The 24007-nt window shown below is 47.0% G+C and overlaps 1 protein-coding gene across 1 annotated transcript in view; it reads right to left on the bottom strand.

The window, feature by feature from the left end:
• LOC120913235 (complement C4-B-like) overlaps positions 1-24007 on the bottom strand; it is a 198284-nt gene that overhangs the window by 90688 nt on the left and 83589 nt on the right. The window contains exons 16-18 of the mRNA XM_040323048.1: positions 22888-22956; positions 18496-18702; positions 3316-3430 (exon numbers count right to left, since the gene is read on the bottom strand). Of these exons, the coding sequence (XP_040178982.1) occupies positions 3316-3430; positions 18496-18702; positions 22888-22956 (391 nt within the window). The remainder of the gene's footprint in view (positions 1-3315; positions 3431-18495; positions 18703-22887; positions 22957-24007) is intronic.

Raw genomic sequence — 24007 nt, 5'->3', positions numbered from 1 at the left:
GCCGTTTACGTAAGGCTTACGTCTGGCGTAACGTTACCCCTGCTATATGAGGCGCAGCCAATGTTAAAGTATGGACGTCGGAACAGCCTTCGAATTTTACGTCGTTTACGTAAGTGGTACATGAATGGGGCTGTGCGTTGGTTACGTTCACGTCGAAAGCATTGAGCCGACGTATCTTAGGGAGTATATGCGACGTGACTCTGAGCATGCGCGCGCATGCCGGGATCGTTAGTGAAAACATTTACATGGGGTCACGGCTACTTTGAATACAACATGCCCACTACCTTCCACATTTGAATTAGGCGTGCTTACCCCTGCCTAGTTACACTACGCCGGCGCAACGCACGGCGCCAGATCTTTGTGAATAAAGGTCTGGGCGCCCTATTTTACTTTGGCGTAGCGCATATGAGATGCACTACGCCGGCAGAACTATACGCTGAGCTACGTGAATCTAGCTCATTGTGTTTTTTCAAAATTGTCTGTTTATAACACAAAAAAAAAAACCACAGAGATGATCAAATACCACCAAAAGAAAGCTCTATTTGTGGGGGAAATAATGATCAAAATTTATTTGGGTCACACGACCACGTATTTGTCATTCAAAGTGTGACAGCGCTGAAAGCTGAAAATTGGCCTGGGCAGGAAGGGGGTGAAAAGGCCCGGTATGGAAGTGGTTAAATCACCTCACAAAAACAGTGGCCCAGATTCAATAAGCAATTGCGCCTGTGTAACCATAGGTTACACAGCGCAATTGCTTACTTGCTCCGGCGTTACGAATGCTCCTGATTCAGGAACATCGTAACGCCGACTGCAGCCTAAAATCTGCGTGGCATAAGGCTCTTATGCCACGCATATTTTAGGCTGCATTCTTGCGATGCCCGCTAGGGGGCGCTCCCATTGTGCTCAGTGTATAGTATGCAAATTGCATACTAACACCGATTCACAATGTTGCACGAGCCCTGCGTACGCAAGTTACGTAGTTTCCGTACGGCGTGTTTAGCGTAAGGCTGCCCCTTCTAATAGTAGGGGCAGCCAATGCTAAAGGATACCCGTCGTTCCCGCGTCGCGATATTTGAACGTTACGTCGTTTGCGTAAGTGAGTCCAGCGCCATTCACGTTCACTCTGAAGCAAATGACGTCCTTGCGACGTCATTTGCCGCAATGCACGTCGGGAAAGTTTCCCGACGGAGCATGCGCTCTACGCTCGGCGCGGGAGCGCGCCTAATTTAAATGATTCCCGCCCCCTACGGGATCATTTAAATTGCGTGCTCTAGCGCCGGGCAATTTTGCAGGCGCGCCCTCGCAATTTACGGAGCTACTGCTCCATGAATCGAGGGCAGCGGAGCAAATTTGCGGGGGCGCAGGGCAAAATCGTTGCCCTGCGCCTCCGCAAATAATGCGCAAATCTCTTTGAATCTGGGCCAGTATTATTTCGAAATGGTACACTAATAACACACGCAGTGTTTGATTTCAGAAATATGTTTACAGCTCAAATTTAAATGGAATTTTATTTGAATTTCCTAAATTCTGACAAATTTTGTATATTTATTCGGAGCATTCGGTAAAGTTTGTATACAGTATTCCGAATCTCCGAATAACGAAAAATTTGTCTGAATATTAATTTGTAATGAAACTAACCGCACATGTCTACTTGAATGTCCAAAGCCTGGCCACAGGTTCACTTTAACTGCTTGCCGACCAGCGCACGACTATATACGTCTGCAGCATGGCACGGCCAGGCAGAAGGACGTATATATACGTCCCCTTTAGGATCGCGGCATTGTGGATGTGCCCGCCGCGAGCCCCGTGAACCCGACCACAGGTCCCGCGGACTCGATTGCCACTAGGATACCAGCGATCGTCTCACGGTGAGGAAGAAGGGAGGAAATGCTGATGTAAACAAGCATTTCCCCGCTCTGCCTAGTGACAATGACAGTGATCACCGCTTCCTGTAATCGGAAGGGGTGATCACTGTCTTGTCACACACAGCCCATCCCCCCTACAGTAAGAATCACTCACTAGGGCACACTTAACCCCTTCAGCACCACCTAGTGGTTAACCCCTTCACTGCCCGTGTAATTTTCACAGTAATCAGTGCATTTTTATAGCACTGATCGCTGTAAAAATGACAATGGTCCCAAAATGTGTCAAAAGTGTCCGAAGTGTCCGCCATGTCGCAGTCACGATAAAAATCGCCGCCATTACTAGTAAAAAAAAATATTAATAAAAATGCCATAAAACTATCCCTTATTTTGTAGACGCTATGGGCCAGATTCACAGAGATCGGCGTATCTGTGAGCGGGCGTAGCGCATCTCATATGCGCTACGCCGACGTAACATAGAGAGGCAAGTACAGTATTCACAAAGCACTTGCTCCCTAAGTTACGGCGGCGTATCGTAAATGAGCCGGTGTAAGCCCGCCTAATTCAAATTAGGCTGGTAGTGGGTGTGTTGTATTGAAATGAATTGTGACCCCCATTTAAATGAAGCGCCGAACGAACGGCGCATGCGCGCCGAACGACCGGCACATGCGCGCGCATGCTCAGAATCACGTTGAATTCACGCCCTAAGATACGACAGCTCAATGGCAACGACGTGAGCGTAACCTACGCCCAGCCCCATTCACGTACCACTTATGTAAACGGCGTAAAATCCGACGGCTGTTCCGTCGTCCATACCTTAGCATTGGCTGCGCCTCATATTGCAGGGGTAACTTTACGCCGGACGTAAGCCTTATGTAAACGGCGTAGCTGAATCCGACGGGCGCAAGTACGTTTGTGAATCGGCGTATCTAGGTCATTTGTATATTCAACGCGTAAATCTACGGAAGCGCCCCTTGCGGCCATCGTAAATATGCACCAAAGATACGACGGCGTAGGAGACTTGCGTCGGTCGTATCTTGGCAAATTTCAGGCGTATCTCAGTTCCTGAATTCGCGTATAGATACGACAGCGCACATTTGGACTTACGACGGCGTATCTGGAGATACGTCGTCGTAAGTCCTTTCTGAATCCAGCCCTATAACTTTTGGGTAAAGCGATCAATAAACGCTTATTGCGATTTTTTTTTTTTTTTTTTTTACCAAAAATATGTAGAAGAATACGTATCGGTCTAAACTGAGGAAAAAAATGTTTTTTTATATATTTTTTGGGGATATTTATTACAGCAAAAAGTAAAAAATATTGAATTTTTGTTTATAGCGCTCTATTTTTACATAATTGTCCATGAACGTTGCTTAGTAAATCAGCTTGTCATTCAGGATTATTACTTTCTTGGGAAGAAGAATTTGTGTGATAGAAAAGTTGTGATACATACGTGAGCTTTTTGTTCACCGTGACCGTCCTCCATAAGAAGGTTTCTTGGAACTTTGAGCGAACCTGAACTTCATTTTCATCTGTAAAATCTTCTTCATTTTGATCATGCTTTTGGGCTATAGAAATACAATTTTTTTTTTTAGAAAATTACATAGAAATCTAAAAAGTGTGATCACAGAAAAAGTTCAAGTGGTCCATCAAATCTGCACCATTTTTTAACATTTATTATTAACATTTTATGTTTGTTTGTTTTTTAACCATTTTGCTTGGCTAGACCTAGACCTACACTATATTACCAAAAGTATTGGGACGCCTGCCTTTGTACCCACATAAACATTAATGGCACCCCAGTCTTAGTCCGTAGGGTTCAATATTGCGTCGGCCCACCCTTTGCAGCTATAACAGCTTCAACTCTTCTGGGAAGGCTGTCCACAAGGTTTAGGAGTGTGTCTATGGGAATGTTTGACTATTCTTCCAGAAATGCATTTGTGATGTCAGGCACTGATATGGAACGAGAAGGCCCGGCTTGCGGTCTCCGCTCTAATTATTATTATTATACAGGATTTATATAGCGCCAACAGTTTGCGCAGCGCTTTACATCAGGGAAGACGGTACAGTCACAATACAGGAGGGATCAGAGGGCCCTGCTCGTTAGAGCTTACAATCTAGAAGGGAGGGTCAAGTGGAACAAAGGGTAGTTAGCTGTGGGGGATGATCAGATGGACTCAAATGAAAATACAGTTGTTAGGTATGGGTAGGGTAGGCTTCTCTGAAGAGGAGGGTTTTCAGGGATCCTCTAAAAGCCAATAGAGAAGGAGATAGACGGATAGATTGGGGTAAGGAGTTCCATAGGCTTGGAAAGGCTCTGGAAAAGTCCTGGAGACGAGCATGGGAGGAGGTGATGAGAGAGCTAGAGAATGGGAGGTCTTGAGAAGAACAAAGAGAACGTTTAGGTTGGTATTTAGAGACTAGGTCAGTGATATAGCTGGGGGAAGAGTTGTGGATGGCTTTGTAGGTAATTGTTAGTATTTTGAATTTAATTTGTTGGGTGAGCTGAAGCCAGTGGAGGGATTGACAGAGGGGAGTAGCAGAGTGTTCTATCGGTTTTAGGTCAGGATTCTGCACAGGCCAGTCAAGTTCCTCCACACTTATTGTTAACACCACTCTATTACAAGATCTTGGTGACCGTCAAGCCTCATACACATGATCAGACTTTTCCGTGGATTTTGCTCCATTGGTTCTGAGCATGCGTGTTTGTACTTTGGACTTAAGTCCGATGGACTTGTGTACATACGATCGGATTAGCCAACGTAGGACATTTGTTGCCGTAAAAGTTTGTCTGTTTGCACAGCAAACATTTGTGCGATGGAAAACACAAAAAGTTTGTCCGATGGAGCATACACACGGTCGGATTGTCCGATCAAACAGGTCTGTCGGACATTTGTTGTCAGAAAGTCTGATCGTGTGTACGGGCCTTTAGAGCCGGTTCACACTGGGGCGGCACGACTTCGGGGGCGACTCAGCAAGGCGTCCTGAGGACGACTTCAGAGGCGACTTGCAAAATGACTTCTGTATAGAAGTCAATGCAAATCGCCCCCAAAGTCGTACAAGAACCTTTTTCTAAGTCGGAGCGCCTTGCGTCGCTCCTATTAGAACGGTTCTATTGAATAGAATGGGACGCGATTTGTCGCCTGACGAGTCGCCCCAGTGTGAACCGGCTCTTATGCCCCGTACACACCATCACTTTATGTGATGAAAAAAAACGACACTTTCTGTGAAGTAAAAAATGACGTTTTTGAAACTTCAATTTTCAAAGACGAAGTTGCCTACACACCATCGTTTTTCTCACAATGTTCTTGCAAAGTGAGGTTACGTTCCACCACGTTTTACCATTGAAATAGCTTCTGGGCATGCGTGGATGAAAAAACGTCTTACAAAACGACGTTTTTTGCTACACACGGTCAATTTCTGTGAAGTAAAAAGTGCACTTTTGAAAAACGACACATAAAATTGAAGCATGCTTCAATTTTTTTTGGTCGTTTTTTACAAGACATAAAACGACGTTTTCCCCCACACACAGTCAATTAAAGTGACGTTTTTAAAAACGTCATTTTTTTTCATCACATAAAGTGATGGTGTGTACGCGGCATTACAGTTGTTGTCTGGACAGGAATAGAGATGAAATCTCCCAATAGGGACTCCTGTTTTGGATTTCCCAGACTTTTTCTATTTCTATTTGATCCACAGTACCTATAGCTACAGAAGCCAGTGGAGGCTTTCTTTAACCACTTCCCGACCGCCGCATGTAGATATACGTCGGCAGAATGGCACGGACAGGCACATCAACGTACCTGTACGTGCCTGCCTAGACGTGGGTCGGGGGTCCAATCGGGACCCCCCCCGCTACACGTGGCGGTCGGGTTCCCTCGGGGAGCGATCCGGGACAACGGGGCGGCTATTTGTTTATAGCCGCTCCATCGCAATCGCTCCCCGGAGCTGAAGAACGGGGAGAGCCGTATGTAAACATGGCTTCCCCGTGCTTCACTATGGCGCTGCATCGATCAAGTGATCCCCTTTATAGGGGAGACTCGATCGATGACGTCATTCCTACAGCCACACCCCCCTACAGATGTAAACACACACTAAGTGTACACTAAATCCTACAGCGCCACCTGTGGTTAACTCCCAAACTGCAACTGTCATTTTCACAATAAAGAATGCAATTTTAATGCATTTTTTGCTGTGAAAATGACAATGGTCCCAAAAATGTGTCAAAATTGTCCGAAGTGTCCGCTATAATGTCGCAGTCACGAAAAAAATCGCCGATCGCCGCCATTAGTAGTAAAAAAAAAAAAATAATAAAAATGCAATAAAACTATCCCCTATTTTGTAAACGCTATACATTTTGCGCAAACCAATCGATAAACGCTTATTGCGATTTTTTTTACCAAAAATATGTAGAAGAATATGTATCGGCCTAAACTGAGGAAAATTTTTTTTTTATATATGTTTTTGGGTGATATTTATTATAGCAAAAAGTAAAAAATATTGCATTTTTTTCAAAATTGTCGCTCTATTTTTGTTTATAGCGCAAAAAATAAAAACCGCAGAGGTGATCAAATACCACCAAAAGAAAGCTCTATTTGTGGGGAAAAAAGGACGACAATTTTGTTTGGGAGCCACGTCGCACGACCAAGCAATTGTCTGTTAAAGCGACGCAGTCCCGAACTGTAAAAACACCTTGGGTCTTTAGGCAGCATATTGGTCCGGGGCTTAAGTGGTTAAAGCTCATCTAATGCTTGATGAAGTCAAAAATGGCGAAAAGCTTTGGGACGTGGCTATGCAAAGCTCAGTTCATGTGTTGATCATGGGAGAGTGTGGAAGGTGACTACACTGACAGTTGAAACCAACATGGAGGTGGTGAGACTTGGATGAGTTGTTGCCTATCTGATACCTACCCATTCACATACAATGTACAAGATGATTTTAAATGTGAGCGGTTTACTTGGATTTTAATGTTTTATGGGATTAATGCACTATTGGAGGCTTTTTGTTTTCTCTCACACACATGCGATGAGGTGAGACCTGCTGATTGTGGAGTGATAGACACACTACCACGTGGATATTAATCTAAAAGCTTATGGCCCAGATTCACGTAGCACTTACGCCGACGTATCTCGAGATACGCCGCGTAAGTAAAACATATGCGCCGTCGTATCTATGCGCCTGACTCTGAAAGCAAGATACGCCTGTAAATAGGCTTCATCCGACCGACGCAAGTTTCCTACGCCGTCGTATCGTGGGCGCATATTTACGCTGGCCGCAAGGGGCGCTCCCATTGATTTACGATTCGAATATGCAAATGAGTGAGATACGCCGATTCACGAACGTACTCGCGCCCGGCGCATTAATATACGCGGTTTACGTAAGTCGTACGTCCGGCGTAAAGTTACAACTCATAAAAGCAGGTGTAAGTCAGCAGCATCAATGCAAATGGCTGCACCAGGGAACACAGCCGTCGTTTCTTACGTCGTTTACGTAGTACGTGAATAGGGCTATTTGTAGGTTACGTTCAAGTCGTAGGCAGTGATTCGACGTAACTTAGGCAGTTGTTTCGACGTGATTCTGAGCATGCGCACTAGGAAGCGTCCATGGGACGGCGCATGCGCCGTTCGTTATTCGTATCATCATTTACATGGGGTCACGCCTCATTAGCATGCTTTACGCCCACTGCCACTTACGACGAGTTACGCCAAGGGAACCCAGCATACATTGGGGAGCAAGTGCTTTGTGAATACTGTGCTCGCCGCTCTGCGCTACGTCGGCGTAGCGTATATTCGATACGCTATACGCTACGCCGGCATAACTATGCGCCAAGGTATGTGAATCCGGGCCAATATGTATTTTCATGAGAGTGAAAGGCAATTCAATCTGGTGAGTGCATTTCCATATCAGAAACGTCTCTATTTAATCGCACTGGTGGTGGATATAAGGTATATTATTTCTGGCTCTACTCACATAGAGAGTCGACTGTTAATCATGAACTTTCCTGAATTTAATCACTCTGAAGATTTATTTTTGATTGACACACTGTTATTTTGAAAGTTGTATGATTTTGATTTTTTTTTTTATATTTTGTATCATTTTCACGTTTGATCATATCACTTGCAGATATAATATTGTCCACTGTATAGTAGCAGTGGTTGCGCTACTGTGGAATTGATTAATGGTAGTACACTAATATTAATGTCACAAATTGTTTTGGATTTATTATTTATGTAGCAGCATTGAAATATAGAACACTAGAGGTGAATTTTTTTTAAAGCAATCCATCTGTCACGTACCTTAAGGGTGAGCCCGACGTGCAGGAAGTGGCTGCTGTTGCTCCTCTGATCCCGGACCCCTGGTAGAGTAGACAGGGGGAGCGGGAATGCAGAGTCGCACAAGCGCCAGGGATGACGCTGGTGCAGGGGCCGGATGGAGCTTCTGCGGAGTCCGGGGAAGTCTATGAAAGGCAGGTGCAGGCCGGTAAGTAGCAGCCTGGATGCAGGAACACTGGAACAGCAGGTAAGCCGGAAAGGAAGGTATTCGGAGAGTCTGGCCGCAGCAGGTCCCAGAAGACTGAACAGGGTCCCAGAAGACCGGAGAAGCAGGAGCAGCTGGACTGGTAACAGGAGAGGCCCAGGTAACAGAGAGGTCGACTAGCCGGGTCGGCAACAGGCGGTCAGGGGAGTACCAGGGATCAGGCAGAAGGATGGTCAGAGCAAGCCGAGGTCAGGGCAGGCGGAAGACAGGAACAACGAAGACAAGCCGGGTATCAGGATCTGGATCAAGCAGGAGTAGTTGGTACAGGTACAGGTACAGGTGGTCTCAGGAAACGCTGCAGACCGGACAGCAAGGGGCCAGGCTCCCAGGACACTTTAAATAGGTTTGTTTTGGCGCCAGATGGACGCCTGCACGTGCCCGCGCGCCGTTACCGCCGATGCGCGCGTGCACGAGCGCGATGCCGCGATTGCGCGCGCATTGCGCGTGCCGATGCGCCGCTAGCGCCCTCTGGTGGCCGAGGTAATTCATGACATTGCCCCCCCCCCAAGGGGCAGCCTCCGGATGCCCAACTGAGTCATCTTCAGCGGGTGAGAGTCTTTAAACAACTGAATTAGTCTTTCGGCGTGTATGTTGTCCTCCGGTTCCCATGAATTTTCCTCTGGCCCATACCCCTTCCATTTAACGAGGAACTGAATTTGGTTGCGTCTCTTCCTGCAATCCAGGATAGATTCCACCTCAAATTCCTCCTCACCATCGACTAATACTGGTTCTGGGGGATCGGTATCCCGTCCAGGGAAGGAGTTGGGGACGTCCGGTTTGAGCAGGGCAACATGAAACACCGGGTGGATTCGAAAGGACTCTGGTAAGTCAAGTTCGTAGGCCACCTCGTTTATCCTTCTCTTGACAGCAAAGGGACCCACGAACTTAGGACCCAATTTCTTCGTAGGGCATGCAAGCCTTAAGTTCAAAGTGGACAAGTAAACTTTAGTTCCGGGTACTAAGTTGAGTTCCCCCCTTCTTCTCCTGTCAAAGATTTCCTTATTACGTTCCTGTGTTTGGGTCATTGTTTCCTGCAGGATCCTGTTATTTGAGTTAAAGAAATCCAAGGTGTCTTGAACGGCGGGTACCGTACTTTCTGGAACAGAATTGGAGAGGAACAGTGGGTGGAACCCATAGTTGGCAAAGAAAGGAGACTGTTTGGTGGCCGAATGGATAGAATTATTATAAGCGAACTCCGCCAAGGGCAGCAGAGAAACCCAGTCTTCTTGCGAAAAGGACGAGAAGCAGCGGAGATACTGTTCAAGGGTCTGATTCGTTCTCTCCGTCTGCCCATTTGACTGTGGGTGGTATGCTGAGGAAAACGATAGGCCGATCTCGAGACTACTGCAAAGTGCCCTCCAAAACCTAGAGGTGAACTGTACTCCACGATCGGACACAATATCCGCAGGAATGCCGTGGAGTCTGACAATTTCTCTGATGAAGACTTTAGCCGTCTCTGGAGCCGAGGGTGTGCCCTTTAAGGGGACAACGTGTGCCATCTTAGACAGCCTGTCCACTACCACAAAGATAGTGGTGAAGCCCTCTGATGGGGGAAGTTCCACGATGAAGTCCATGGAGATCCTTCTCCAAGGTCTTTCCGGTACGGGTAATGGTTTAAGGAGCCCCCAGGCTCTGAGTTTACTACCTTTGTTTCGAATGCACGTAGTGCACGATTCCACATAATCTTTGCAGTCCTTCAGGAGTTGGGGCCACCAAAAGGTGCGTTGCAGAAGTTCAGCGGTCTTTTGTATCCCAAAGTGCCCAGCCAGCTTGTGGTCATGGCAGGAGCCCAGAACACTAACTCGCAGCCCCTCGGGTACGAAGATCTTATCCCGGTACCATAGCAAACCGTCCCTGGATTGTAGCTCCGGATCAGGTGGAGAAGAAATGCCAGCGGATGCCTGCCTGATCTGGGGTACCAAGTCTCTTTGTAGTAGCAAAAAGTTCCCCGATGACAGAATAGTATCCGGAGGATTGGGAGGCTCCGAACTGGCGTACATACGGGAAAGAGCATCCGGCTTGACATTTTTCGACCCTGGCCTGTACGTGATGTGGAATGAAAATCTCGTAAAAAAAAGTGCCCACCTGGCCTGGCGTGGTCTAAGTCTCTTGGCCACCTTTAGGTACTCCAGGTTTTTGTGATCTGTAAAAATCAAAATCGGGTGCGCTGCGCCTTCCAGGAGATACCGCCACTCCTCCAAGGCGGCTTTTATCGCCAACAGCTCTCGGTCCCCAACATCGTAATTTTTCTCTGCTTCAGATAGTTTACGGGAAAAGTATGCGACGGGATATAGCAGTGCCTTGGGACCCTGCCTCTGAGAGAGGACTGCTCCAACCGCGGTTTCAGATGCATCCACTTCAAGAATGTAGGGCAGGCTTGCGTCGGGATGTCTCAGAATGGATGCCGAGGTGAACAAGCCTTTCAGGGTTTCGAAGGCTGTTTGGGCCTCTGGTGTCCAGCGAAACCGAGCAGACAGTTTAGTCAAGTCCGTTATAGGAGAAATGATGTTGGAAAAGGCTTTGATGAACTTCCTATAAAAATTCGCAAACCCGACGAATCGCTGAACACTCTTTCTGTCAGTCGGAGCTGGCCAGTCAAGTATTGCGGAAACTTTCTGAGGATCCATCTCAACGCCCCTTACAGAGATGATAAGTCCCAGAAACTGTATACTGGGGCGCTCGAACTCGCATTTGCTGGGTTTTGCGTACAGTCCGTGGATACGGAGACGTTCAAGCACCTTCCTCACATGTACCCGGTGTTTCTCTAGGGAAGGGGAGAAGATTAGGATATCATCCAGATAGACGATCACAAAAAGGTCCAGATAATCTCTAAAAATGTCATTGACAAAGTGTTGGAATGTTGCCGGAGCATTACAGAGCCCAAAGGGCATGACTAGATATTCAAAGTGCCCGAAACGGGTACGGAAGGCGGTCTTCCACTCATCCCCTTCGCGTATGCGGACAAGGTTGTAGGCCCCTCGGAGGTCCAATTTAGTAAAGATGACCGCGGACCCCAGACGCTGAAATAGTTTGGGTACCAAGGGAAGAGGGTATCTGTTTTTAATAGTTATTTTGTTGAGTTCCCGGTAGTCCACACAGGGGCGAAGGGAATGGTCTTTCTTTTCAACAAAAAAGATGCCTGCACCCGCGGGTGATGTGGAGGCACGGATGAACCCCCTCCTCAAGCTGTCATCGATATAGGTTTTCAGGGTCTCAAGTTCAAGTCCGGTTAAGGGGAAGATCCTTCCGAAGGGGACTTCGGCACCAGGAAGGAGTTCGATGGGGCAGTCATAGGCCCTGTGAGGTGGGAGGGTCTCGGCCCCCTTTTTGCTGAAGACATCCAGATAGTCATGATACATTTCTGGGACGGATTGACGAGTCTCAATGTCAGAGTCCGAACAGAGTAACGGCACGGGTGGAGACGGTAGTTGCAGGCAATGCTGTCGGCAGAATGGAGAGTTAAAGTCAATTTTACCAGTGGCCCAGTCAATCTGGGGGTTGTGGACTTGGAGCTATGGTACTCCCAGTATGACAGGGAACAGGGGGGAGTTGATCACATCCAAGCATAAGAGTTTGTGGTGGTTATCGGCAATGGTGGTGGCAAGAGGCTGGGTCTCCTGGGTGACGGGACCAGATTTTAACACCGAGCCGTCTGCTAAGTACACAGAGAGTCCAGTAGACCTGGGGCGGAGAGGAATCTGATATCTGAAGGCAAATGATTGATCCAAAAAGCAGCTACAGGCTCCTGAATCAATAATGGCGCTGGTTTGTATAGTTCTTCCTGGAAGCTGGAATAAAACAAGGATAGCCAGATGAGTGGAATTGCTTGGACGGACAGGTAGGGATACAGACGACAAGGATTGACACTTACGCAGCTTGGCAGTACAGGTCCTCACGTAGTGTCCGGACTCCCCGCAATACAGGCACAGGTTGTTGGCCCTACGGCGTTGTCGTTCCTCTGGCGTAAGTGAAGGGCGAAGGAGGCCTAGCTGCATAGGCTCTGAAGTATCAGGGATAGAAGAGGCTGTGGGAGCTGGTGGAGGTGGATTGAACGTGGAAGGTACCCGTGGCATCATCCAGACCGGACGGGATGGGGCAGTGGTCCTTTCAGTCCTGCGCTCCCTCAGGCGCCGATCGATCTGGATTGTCAAGTTGATTAAAGCATCCAGGGTCCCAGGAACTCCTACCCGGGCCAGCTCATCCTTTAGCGGTTCGGACAGGCCAAGGCGAAACTGGTAGCAGAGAGCCGAGTCATTCCAGGTTGTGTCAGAACACCATTTGCGGAATTCGGACACATAGTCTTCTGAGGGTCTGCGACCCTGTTGTAGAGCATGTAATGCAGCTTCTGCAGTGGCGGTCTGATGCGGGTCCTCATAAAGCAGAGACATAGCCTGGAAGAAGGCGGTTAAGTTGTCAAGTGATTCATCCTTGATCTCCATGAGGCGATGAGCCCAGGTTTGCGGTTCGCCAGACAGTAGCGAAACGACGAAGCCCACCTTAGTAGCTTCCAGAGAGAAAGTCCGGGGTTGGAGAGCGAAGTATAATTCGCAAGCGTTGCGGAAGGCTCGGAATTTGCTACGTTCTCCTGCAAACCTCTCGGGCATGGGAACTTTAGGTTCAGGTGGCAGCATTATTACTGATGGCGAAGCGGATGCCCCTGAAGTCGCAGAGGCTGTGGCGGGAGTGGACAAGGCTTGGACCCGATTTTCCAGACGTGTATAACCTTCTTGCAGGGTTCGGACGGCCTGGGTTAGTCCTTCCAAATGGCGGCAGAGTTCCTGCATCGGATCCACTCCCTGCGCGGGCTCGGACATGGCTGTCCGGTACTGTCACGTACCTTAAGGGTGAGCCTGACGTGCAGGAAGTGGCTGCTGTTGCTCCTCTGATCCCGGACCCCTGGTAGAGTAGACAGGGGGAGCGGGAATGCAGAGTCGCACAAGCGCCAGGGATGACGCTGGTGCAGGGGCCGGATGGAGCTTCTGCGGAGTCCGAGGAAGTCTCTGAAAGGCAGGTGCAGGCCGGTAAGTAGCAGCCTGGATGCAGGAACACTGGAACAGCAGGTAAGCCGGAAAGGAAGGTATTCGGAGAGTCTGGCCGCAGCAGGTCCCAGAAGACTAAACAGGGTCCCAGAAGACCGGAGAAGCAGGAGCAGCCGGACTGGTAACAGGAGAGGCCCAGGTAACAGAGAGGTCGACTAGCCGGGTCGGCAACAGGCGGTCAGCGGAGTACCAGGGATCAGGCAGAAGGATGGTCAGAGCAAGCCGAGGTCAGGGCAGGCGGAAGACAGGAACAACGAAGACAAGCCGGGTATCAGGATCTGGATCAAGCAGGAGTAGTTGGTACAGGTACAGGTACAGGTGGTCTCAGGAAACGCTGCAGACCGGACAGCAAGGGGCCAGGCTCCCAGGACACTTTAAATAGGTTTGTTTTGGCGCCAGATGGACGCCTGCACGTGCCCGCGCGCCGTTACCGCCGATGCGCGCTCCCGCGCGCCGTTACCGCCGGTGCGCGCGTGCACGAGCGCGATGCCGCGATTGCGCGCGCATTGCACGTGCCGATGCGCCGCTAGCGCCCTCTGGTGGCCGAGGTAATTCATGACACCATCACATCATTGGAGACTTTAAATCTGATCATCTGGTTATCGTTGTCCTCCTGATTTCAATCTCACCTAGGAGTGGTGTCTGACTTTTTCTCCACATTATTAGTAGTCTGGACTAGCACTTTATTTACATTTTTTGAAAGCACCTTATTTATTAGTGTAGGTTCATTGGGTATTAATTGTTTATGTAGTATTTATTGGATTACTGTGCAATAATTAAGGTTGATGATAGTGCTTTATTAACCCTTATTTCATCTTTGATGGTTTATTGGTGTTATATGTTGTAGATATCTGCTGTTTAGTATATTCCTATTTTCTTGGGAAAATAAATGTATATTCCTATTTTCTTGGGAAATAAATGTAACATTGTTTACTAAGCAGATGTGTTTGTTATATCATTGTGCTTATCAGACTCTTATAGACTAGCTAATTTATAGGGATAGGCAAGTTAATACATGTATGCAATAGTTATATAGGTTATATTAGATTGTATAATATTGCAGAAGGTACTTAAGCGCCGCAGCCGCATTCATTGTATGCTGTTGCGACCCATTCAGTTGACTGGGTTGCATTTGGTAGGCAGAACATGGCAGTGCAGATCATTTTTGCGCATACCCCCATTCAGCTGTCTTTACAGCTTAGAGGGAGTGCTTGCTGGGAGGTGAAAACGCAGTTTGACTGCTTTTGAGATACACTTTGACATGTTTTGGGTTGACGAGGCTATGGGACTTGAATGGCGATATATAAGTCAATATATTAAAAATTCAGGGCCAGATTCAGGTAGGAGATACGACAGCGTATCTCCAGATACGCCGTCGTATCTCTGAGTGTATTTATGCGCCTGATTCTTAGAATCAGTTACGCATAGATTTGACTAAGATCCGACCGGCGTAAGTCTCTTACGTCGTCGTATCTTAGTTGCAATTTTACGCTGGCCGCTAGGTGGCGCTTCCGTATATTTACGCGTTGAATATGCAAATTAGGTAGATACGCCGATTCAGAAACGTACGTTTGCCCGGCGCATTTTTTCACGTCGTTTACGTTAGGCTTTTTCCGGCGTATAGTTACCCCTGCTATAGGAGGCGCAGCCAATGTTAAGTATGGACGTCGGGACCGTGTCGACGCGTTTTACGTCGTTTGCGTATGTTGTCCGTGAATGGGGCTGGGCGTAAGTTACGTTCACGTCGAAACCAATGAGTCATTGCGGCGTCATTTGGAGCATGCACACTGGGATACTTTCACGGACGGCGCATGCGCCGTTCGGAAAAAGCGTCATTTATAGTGAGGTCACAATAAATTTACATAAAATACGCCCACATCTTCCACATTTGAATTAGGCGGGCTTACACCGGCCTATTTACGCTACGCCGCTGCAACTTAGCAAGTGCTTTGTGAATACTGCACTTGCCTGTCAAAGTTGCGGAGGCGTAGCGTAAATAGGATACGCTACGCCCGCACACAAATACGCGCTCCCTACCTGAATCTGGCCCTCAGTTTTTCAGATTTGCACACTAAAAACAAGGGGGCTCTAGAAATAAATAATTTGTGGTTGAAGCTTTTATCTGCCAGTTAGCAGCAGTTGTTCACATTTAACCTCCCTGGCGGCATGGGCGTCCGCTGAAATTTTTTCAGGGGGGGGCGCTTCGGCACTGGCGATACACAGTCGCATTTAACCCTTTCTTCGACCGCTAGCGGGGGTTAAAAGCGCCCCCCCCCCACGTTGAAATATAAAAACATCCCACTGTGCCCCCTGCATCTTTCAATATCTCTTTATCACTGTGTACTCCCTCTCCACAACTGCATCACTGCACCACTTTACATTACACAGCACCCTGCGCCTCTCGACCCCTTACATTACACAGCACCCTGCACCTCTGGACCCCTTACATTACACAGCACCCTGCACCACTGGACCCCTTACATTACACAGCACCCTGCACCTCTGGACCCCTTACATTACACAGCACCCTGCACCACTGGACCCCTTACATTACACAGCACCCTGCACCACTGGACCCCTTACATTACACAGCACCCTGCACCACTGGACCCCTTACATTACACAGCACCCTGCATCCCTCAACCCCTTTACATTACACAGCACCCTGCACCAATTAACATTACACAGCACCCTGCATCCCTGGACCCCTTTACATTACACTGCACCCTGCACTGTGCAGGACATTAATACATGAGTAACCATAACCAGTGCAGGACATTTACCCCCCCCCCCCACCCCCACCATGCTGCATATTAAAAAAAATCACAGACAGTCATCACAGTTAATAATCTTCAGACTGCATCATTCCGTATGGCATGATGCTATACGGAATGCAGTCTAAAGATTTTTTTAATATGCAGCATGGCGGCGGGGGGGAGGGGGGTAAATGTCCTGCACTGACATTAATACATGAGTTACTATGATCACTGACCAGTGCACCCGGCTCCTGGCATTTTAAGGGTATATATACAAAGAAAAATGTGAAGGTTTTTGTTGCTTAAAGTGCTAGTTGTTTGGCTGTCTCTGGTGGCTTTGCAGCCAAGAAACTAGTATTTTCAGAAGGGAAGTCAGTAAAAGCAGGCTGGCTTTGCAGTGCAGTAATGCAACACACATTGGCACACTTTGCACATATTAATGTTTGCACTGAATTTTTTTTATTTTCCAATAATTTGTATTGAAAATTATTCATATCAAGTTTGCAAAGCAAAAGCACTGACATTTTTTTTAATGGCTCCCCAATGCACTAAAGGGACACACCTGCTGCATGGTAATACACTTTGATTTTTACTATATGAAATTGTGATTGTTATTATTCGATTAGTGAGCCATTTTACACACACACACACTTGTAAAATGGCTCACTAATCGAATAATAACAATCACAATTTCATATAGTAAAAATCAAAGTGTATTACCATGCAGCAGGTGTGTCCCTTTAGTGCATTGGGGAGCCATTAAAAAAATGTCAGTGCAAACATGTACAAAGTGTGCTAATGTGTGTCGGCATTACTGCACTGTCTGCAAAGCCAGCCTGCTTTTACGGACGTTCCTTCTGAAAATTAGCAAACAATTAGCGCTTTACAGACTGTCTGTGTCTGTGTGTTAGACTTGCCTCAATAGCGCGCGGGCTCCTCGTGGTACAGTTCTCTACGCTCCTCCCAGCCATCAGTATCACCGACGTGATCCCCTCCCGGCGTGAGTGACGTCACGCCACCAGGACGAGCACCAGGCTGGACTGCAAAGTTAGGGGGAGTGAGCGATCATTGGCTGGCCGGAAAACAAGGGGCGGGGAGCAGAAGGTAAACAAACATAGTCACAGACTGACTTGATATGCCGCGGACATGAGAGAGACAGTGACAATCGGCGGCGCTGGTTCGAGAGGCGGCCGCAGCTAAATCTAAATGTGTGTCACAGTGTCTTACTACTGATTCTAGGGGGGGGCAAACGCCCTGCCTTGCCCTATGGAGCGGACGCCCATGCCTGGCGGTATGATTCTTTCAGAAAAAAGGTGCTGAAAGCGGTACCATTATTTGCAAGGAAATTTGGCGTTTTATATTGTAGGCATGTAATTTTTAGAAATAACTCACTTAAATCAGACCAAACAAGATTCTAATAGGCATCCCGGGTATGACATTTTTTTAAAAACAAAATGATAAATTATAATATAATAAATAATTATAAATAATTATAACAAATAATAATATAATTATAATAAAAATTATTCAATAATGTAATCAAATCAAAATCACTGAAATTTTCTCAGTTGCAGAATTGTCGCTGTCATTATTTTTTTTTTTTTTATGACGAATTTCCCAGCAAATCGCTATCGCACAATTCTGCAAGTGATTATAATTTATTATCGCTTTTTTCTAGCTGATCTAAAACCATTTTTGACATAAAGGGACACTTTTGGTTGCTATGGACAATCTACAGTTTGCAGGGAGAAAGAAACGTTTTTATTATATAAAAGAACATGTAGGGCACTGGGCAGACCACTAGGGACAAGGGGGGTGTGTATTTTTTACATACAGTACTGTAATCTATAAGATTACAGTATACTGTATGCAATGTGTTTGTTTACCTTTTTGAATTTGGCGCCGTTCTCCGCTCCCGTGCGTCGTAACGTCGCAGGGAACGGAGATCGGCGGCACAGGAGGACTACCGCCAGGCAGGTTAATTGGACTTGTCCTGAAATGTTGAAGGTTCTCCAAGCCACTTCTTCGGTTCTACTGAGTGATAGAAAGATACCCCAACATTTGTATCCACATAAGTAGCACAATACTCAATCCAATCACCATGGACTGTGTCAATGCAGATGTTGTTGTTCCTATCACGCACTGGAAATGAAAAAGAGGCTTGGAGAGACTCCAAAACGTCTCCAACATTACAGAACAAGTCCAGTTCAATGTGACCAACTACTACAAGATCTACCATGACCTGGATCAACGAGAAGCTTCACTATTTATCTAACATTCTGCACCATCAGCAGTTCTTACTCCTCCCAATGGTGTTTTTCCTTCTCTTCTCGATGGTGATCTTCTTGCGCAGGTCCTCGGCATATTCACAGCATTCCTGGAAGGCATTTTTACACTCATTACTTTCAACACGCTGAGCTCTCTTGGCGCAATCTCTGGTCATGCGAGATGGTGGGAGGGTCATGCCGCTCTGGCAGCATTTTTTCAGATCTGGCGAAAATTGATCGGCTGCAGAGATAAAAAATAAAAAAAAGATGGTATAATAACAAGTCACCAAGAATTGATTGTCTTCTAATGCCCGACTCCATGGCTTCTGGGTCAGTGTCCCTTAACGAGTATGCAGTTTGGATGTTCTGTTGGCGACACAAATCACTACAGCCAAAGGCAGCCAGATAACAAGTATTTTCAGGCCAGCAATAACAACCTGTAGCACCCTCCTAGTAAAGGTATACCTTTGAACATTCTGAGATGGGCATGAGGGACACCTATTAGCAAAAGTATGTAGGCATAGGACACACCCCTTACCACGCCCCAATTAAAGGCAAGTTGTACAAAAAAAAATTATTGATGGTAATTCTATTGGGAATATTTATCCCACCAAAAAAAAATATTATTGGTTAAACCCACAAGTGCTTTTTTTACCACTGCTATTTCTTTTATATTGGCTTTGGAATTTACAAATGCAGCAATTTAGAAATTAGATGCTTTTTGATAGCTAATTAGGGCATTTTATATACAACTACACTATATTACCAGAAGTATTGGGATGCCTGCCTTTACACACACATAAACTTTAACCACTTAAGGACCGCTGCACGACGATATACATCGGCAGAATGGCACGGCTGGGCACATCAACGTATATGTACGTTGCCCTTTAATCCCAGACGTGGGGTCGCGGGCGCGCGCCCGCGACCCGGTCCGAAGCTCCGTGACAGCGGGACCCGTGGACCTAATCGCCGCTGGAGTCCCGCGATCGGTCCCCGTCGCTGAAGAACGGGGAGAGCTGTGTGTAAACACGGCTTCCCCGTTCTTCACTGTGGCGCCGTCATCGATCGTGTGATCCCTTTTATAGGGGGACACAATCGATGACGTCACACCTACAGCCACACCCCCCTACAGTTGTAAACACATATTAGGTCACACATAACCCCTTCAGCGCCCCCTGTGGTTAACTCCCAAACTGCAACTGTCATTTCCACAGTAAACAATGCATTTTAGATGCATTTTTTGCTGTGAAAATGACAATGGTCCCAAAAATGTGTCAAAATTGGCCGAAGTGTCCGCCATAATGTCGCAGTCACGAGAAAAATCGCTGATCGCCGCCATAAGTAGTAAAAAAATTTTTTTTTATAAAAATGCAATAAAACTATCCCCTATTTTGTAAACGCTATAAATTTTGCGCAAACCAATCGATAAACGCTTATTGCAATTTTTTTTTACCAAAAATAGGTAGAAGAATACGTATCGGCCTAAACTGAGGAAAAACATTTTTGTATATATTTTTGGGGGATATTGATTATAGCAAAAAGTAAAAAACATTGAATTTTTTTCAAAATTGTCGCTCTATTTTTGTTTATAGCGCAAAAAATAAAAACCGCAGAGGTGATCAAATACCACCAAAAGAAAGCTCTATTTGTGGGGAAAAAAGGACGCCAATTTTGTTTGGGAGCCACGTCGCACGACCGCGCAATTGTCAGTTAAAGCAACGCAGTGCCGATTTGCAAAAAGGGGCCTGGTCCTTTAGCTGCATTTTGGTCCGGGGCTTAAGTGGTTAATGGCATCCCAGTCTAATGCCGCATACACACGATCTGGCTTTTGCCCGGCCAAATCTCATCAGAATTCAATTGGAGAAAAATAGAACATGTTCTATATCTAAACTCCGAAAGAATTCACCGGAATTTCCGATGAAAAAACTCAGATGGGGCTACACACGATCGGAATATCCGATGGAAAAAGTCAGTCAGACTTTTTCCATCGGAAATTCTGATCGTGTGTACAAGGCATTCGTCTGTAGGGTTCAATATTGAGTTGGTCCACCTTTTGCAGCTATAACAGCTTCAACTCTTCTGGGAAGGCCGTCCACAAGGTTTAGGAGTGTGTCTATGTGGGAATGTTTGACCATTCTTCCAGAAGCGCATTTGTGAGGTCAGGCACCGATGTTGGACGACAAGGCCTGGCTCAAATCTCTGCTCTTATTCATCCTAAAGGTAATCTATCGGGTTGAGGTCAGGACCAGTCAAGTTCCTCCACCCCAAACTTGCTCATCCATGTCTTTATACCACAGAACATCAGATTGTAAACGCAGTGTGATTTCCAGAATCGCATTGCATGGGTGTTTGTGATGCAATTCAGGTGCGGGGGGAAAAAAATAGTCCTGCACTATTTTGGTGTGGATGCGATTTCAGCTATATAAAATGTATGGATGAAATAGCACTGCATAGACCAGGGGTCTCAAACTGGTGGCCCTCCAGCTGTTGCAGAACAATTCCCATGAGGCATTGCAAGGCTGACAGTTACAAGCATAACTCCCATAGGCAGAGGCATGATAGGACTTGTAGTTCCGCAACAGCTGGAGGGCCCTCAGTTTGAGACCCCTGGCATAGACATTGCATGTGATGTGCACAGGAATGTGGTGGGATTCCTGTGCAAATCACATGCAATGGCCCAGATTCAAAAAGCAATTGCGCCTGCGTAACCATAGATACGCAGCGCAATTGCTTACTTGCCCCGGCGTAACGAGTTCTCCTGATTCAGAGAGCTTGTTACGCCGACTGCAGCCTAAGATATGCATGGCTCCTATGCCCTCATATCTTAGGCTGCATTCTTCCGTTGGCCGCTAGGTGGCGTTCCCGTTGTGGTCAGCGTATAGTATGCAAATTGCATACTAACGCCGATTCACAACGTTACGCGAGCCCTGCGTACGCAGTTTACGTCGTTTGCGTACGTCGGGTTTCGCGTAAGGCTGCACATGCTAAAAGCAGGGGCAGCCAATGCTAGGGATACCCGTCGTTCCCGCGTCGCGAGGTTTGAAATTTACGTAGTTTGCGTAAGTTAATTTGTGAATGGCGCTGGACGCCATTCACGTTCACTTTGAAGCAAATGACGTCCTTACGACGTCATTTACCGCAATGCACGTCGGGAAAGTTTCCCGACGGAGCATGCGCTCTACGCTCGGCGCGGGAACGCGCCTAATTTAAATGATTCCCGCCCCCTACGGGATCATTTAAATTGCGCGCACTTACGCCGGGCATTTTGCCGGAGCGTCCATGCAATTTACGGAGCTACTGCAACGTAACCCATTTACGTTACACCGCCGCAAGTTTTCAGTGTAAGTGCCTGATCCACAAAGCACTTACCTGTAAACTTGCAGCGGTGTATTGTAAACACGTCCGGCGCAAGCCCGCCCAATTCAAATGGGGCGTGTACCATTTAAATTAGGCGCGCTCCCGCGCCGGACGTACTGCTCATGCTCAGTTTTGAAATTGCTGCCTACCAGTGTTCATTAATGTTTCCCATCAGTGCCACCTATCAGCGCCGGACGTACTGCTCATGCTCAGTTTTGAAATTCCCGCCGTGCTTTGCGCGAAGTGACGTCATTTTTTTGAACGGCGACGTGCGTAGCGTACGTTCGTATTCACAGACGTCTTACGCAAAAAAAATAATAATTTGAAATTCGACCCGGGAAAGACGCCCATACTATAACATGGCTCGACTAAAGTTAAGCCATGTTAAAGCAGCCGTAACTTTGCGACGGGAATAAATTACTAGCGACGACGTAACGAACGCGCAAAACCGTTGTGGATCGCCGTAAATCCTCATTTGCATACCCGACGCTGGAATACGACGCAAACTCCACCCAGCGGCGGCCGAAGTATTGCATCCTAAGATCCGACGGTGTAAGTCAATTACACCTGTCGGATCTAAGGGCTATCTATGCGTAACTGATTCTATGAATCAGCCGCATAGATACTCTGAGAGATACGACGGCATATCAGAGATACGCCGTCGTATCTCTTCTGTGAATCTGGCCCAGTGTACCTTTTGTAACTTTTTTTTTTAAACAACTTTATTGCTATTACAAGGGATGAACAACGACCCCAAATCTCTCCTCTAGCCTTCAATGCAGCCGATCAGACACAGATCTGTCCGATCGGCTGCTTTACTGGCAATGCATTAACAGCCAGGTAAACAAAGAAGAGAAACAGGAAGTGATGAAATCCTTGTCACTTCCTGTTTCATCATTCACAACATCCATTCCTCTCACTGTGTGCCCAGAGCCGGATGCCGGCGCTGCGGTCGCATCTTTACCGGGCTCTCCAGCGATGACCGAGACAACGTTTATAAACGTACAGCGGACAGGAACTGGTTAAAGTTCATAAAGCTCCTTCACGAGGTTTAGAATCTCTTTACCTTTCTGTTTGGTGAGTGCCAAGAAGTCGATCGATCTTTTCTTTCTTTGAGAAACCTGGCAGCCGAATCCTTAAAACAAAAACAAAAAATATTCAGAATGGTCCAACACAATCAGCTGGGAGTAAAACTGTCATAAAGCCAAGGCGTTCATACTGAGCAAGGGATGAGAGCAATGAATAAATACATAGGAGGTCACGTAACTATGTCAAAAACATCATGAGGTCCAAATCTAATGATACAGCTGAAGTTATAGGCAGATCTTAACTTTTTTTGTAAATATAAAGCTTGGCTCCACCCATTCTTCCTCCATATTTTGCCTGTTGGTTCTTAAAGTGGATCTTCATCCTAACTCTCGTGTTGTGCTGCCCTCCTCCCTAGAACCTTCAGGGGCCCAGTGCAAGAAATTATGAAGTGCCCCCCCCCCCCTTATCCATCTGAGCCCTGGGCTTACAGTTCTGGGAGAGCATCCTTGGACATCCTCCCAGAACCCTGCCGCCCACGTGCCCCCTGGGGCATGCATCCAGCACACTCTGTGACAGATGATCACAGTTTATGGTAAAGGGCCAACAACAGCAGTCCTTTACCACGTGATCAGCTGATCACATGTAAACAGACTTGCTGGTTATCGGCAGTCCTTTCCTCCCATGCTGTGTCTGTGTGAGGAAGGGAGAGACGTTAGCCGACAAGACTGTCAGTACTGTCAGGGCCCTGATTAACAGGGGATTCCCATCAGTGCCTATCAGTGCTCATAAAAGCCACCCATCACTGCCCATTCGTGCCACCTATCAGTGCTAATCAATGCTGCCTTTCAGTGGCCATCAGTGCCACCTTTCAGTGGCAATCTATCAGTGCTCATTAATGCTGCCCAATCGTGCCCATTCGTGCCACCTATCAGTGCTAATCAATGCTGCCTTTCAGTGGCCATCAGTGCCGCCTTTCAGTGGCCACCTATCAATGCTTATCAATGATGCCCATCAGTGCTGCCTATCAGTGCTCATCAATGCTGCCTATTGGTGTCCATCAGTGCCATCTATCAGTGCTTATCAATGCCCCCTATCAGTGCTTATCAATGCCCCCTATCAGTGCCATTTATCAGTGCTCAATAATGCTGCCTATCAGT

This window comes from Rana temporaria, chromosome 9, assembly GCF_905171775.1.
Source record: "Rana temporaria chromosome 9, aRanTem1.1, whole genome shotgun sequence".
NCBI lineage: Eukaryota > Metazoa > Chordata > Amphibia > Anura > Ranidae > Rana > Rana temporaria.
This window is presented reverse-complemented; position numbering and strand designations above follow the sequence as displayed.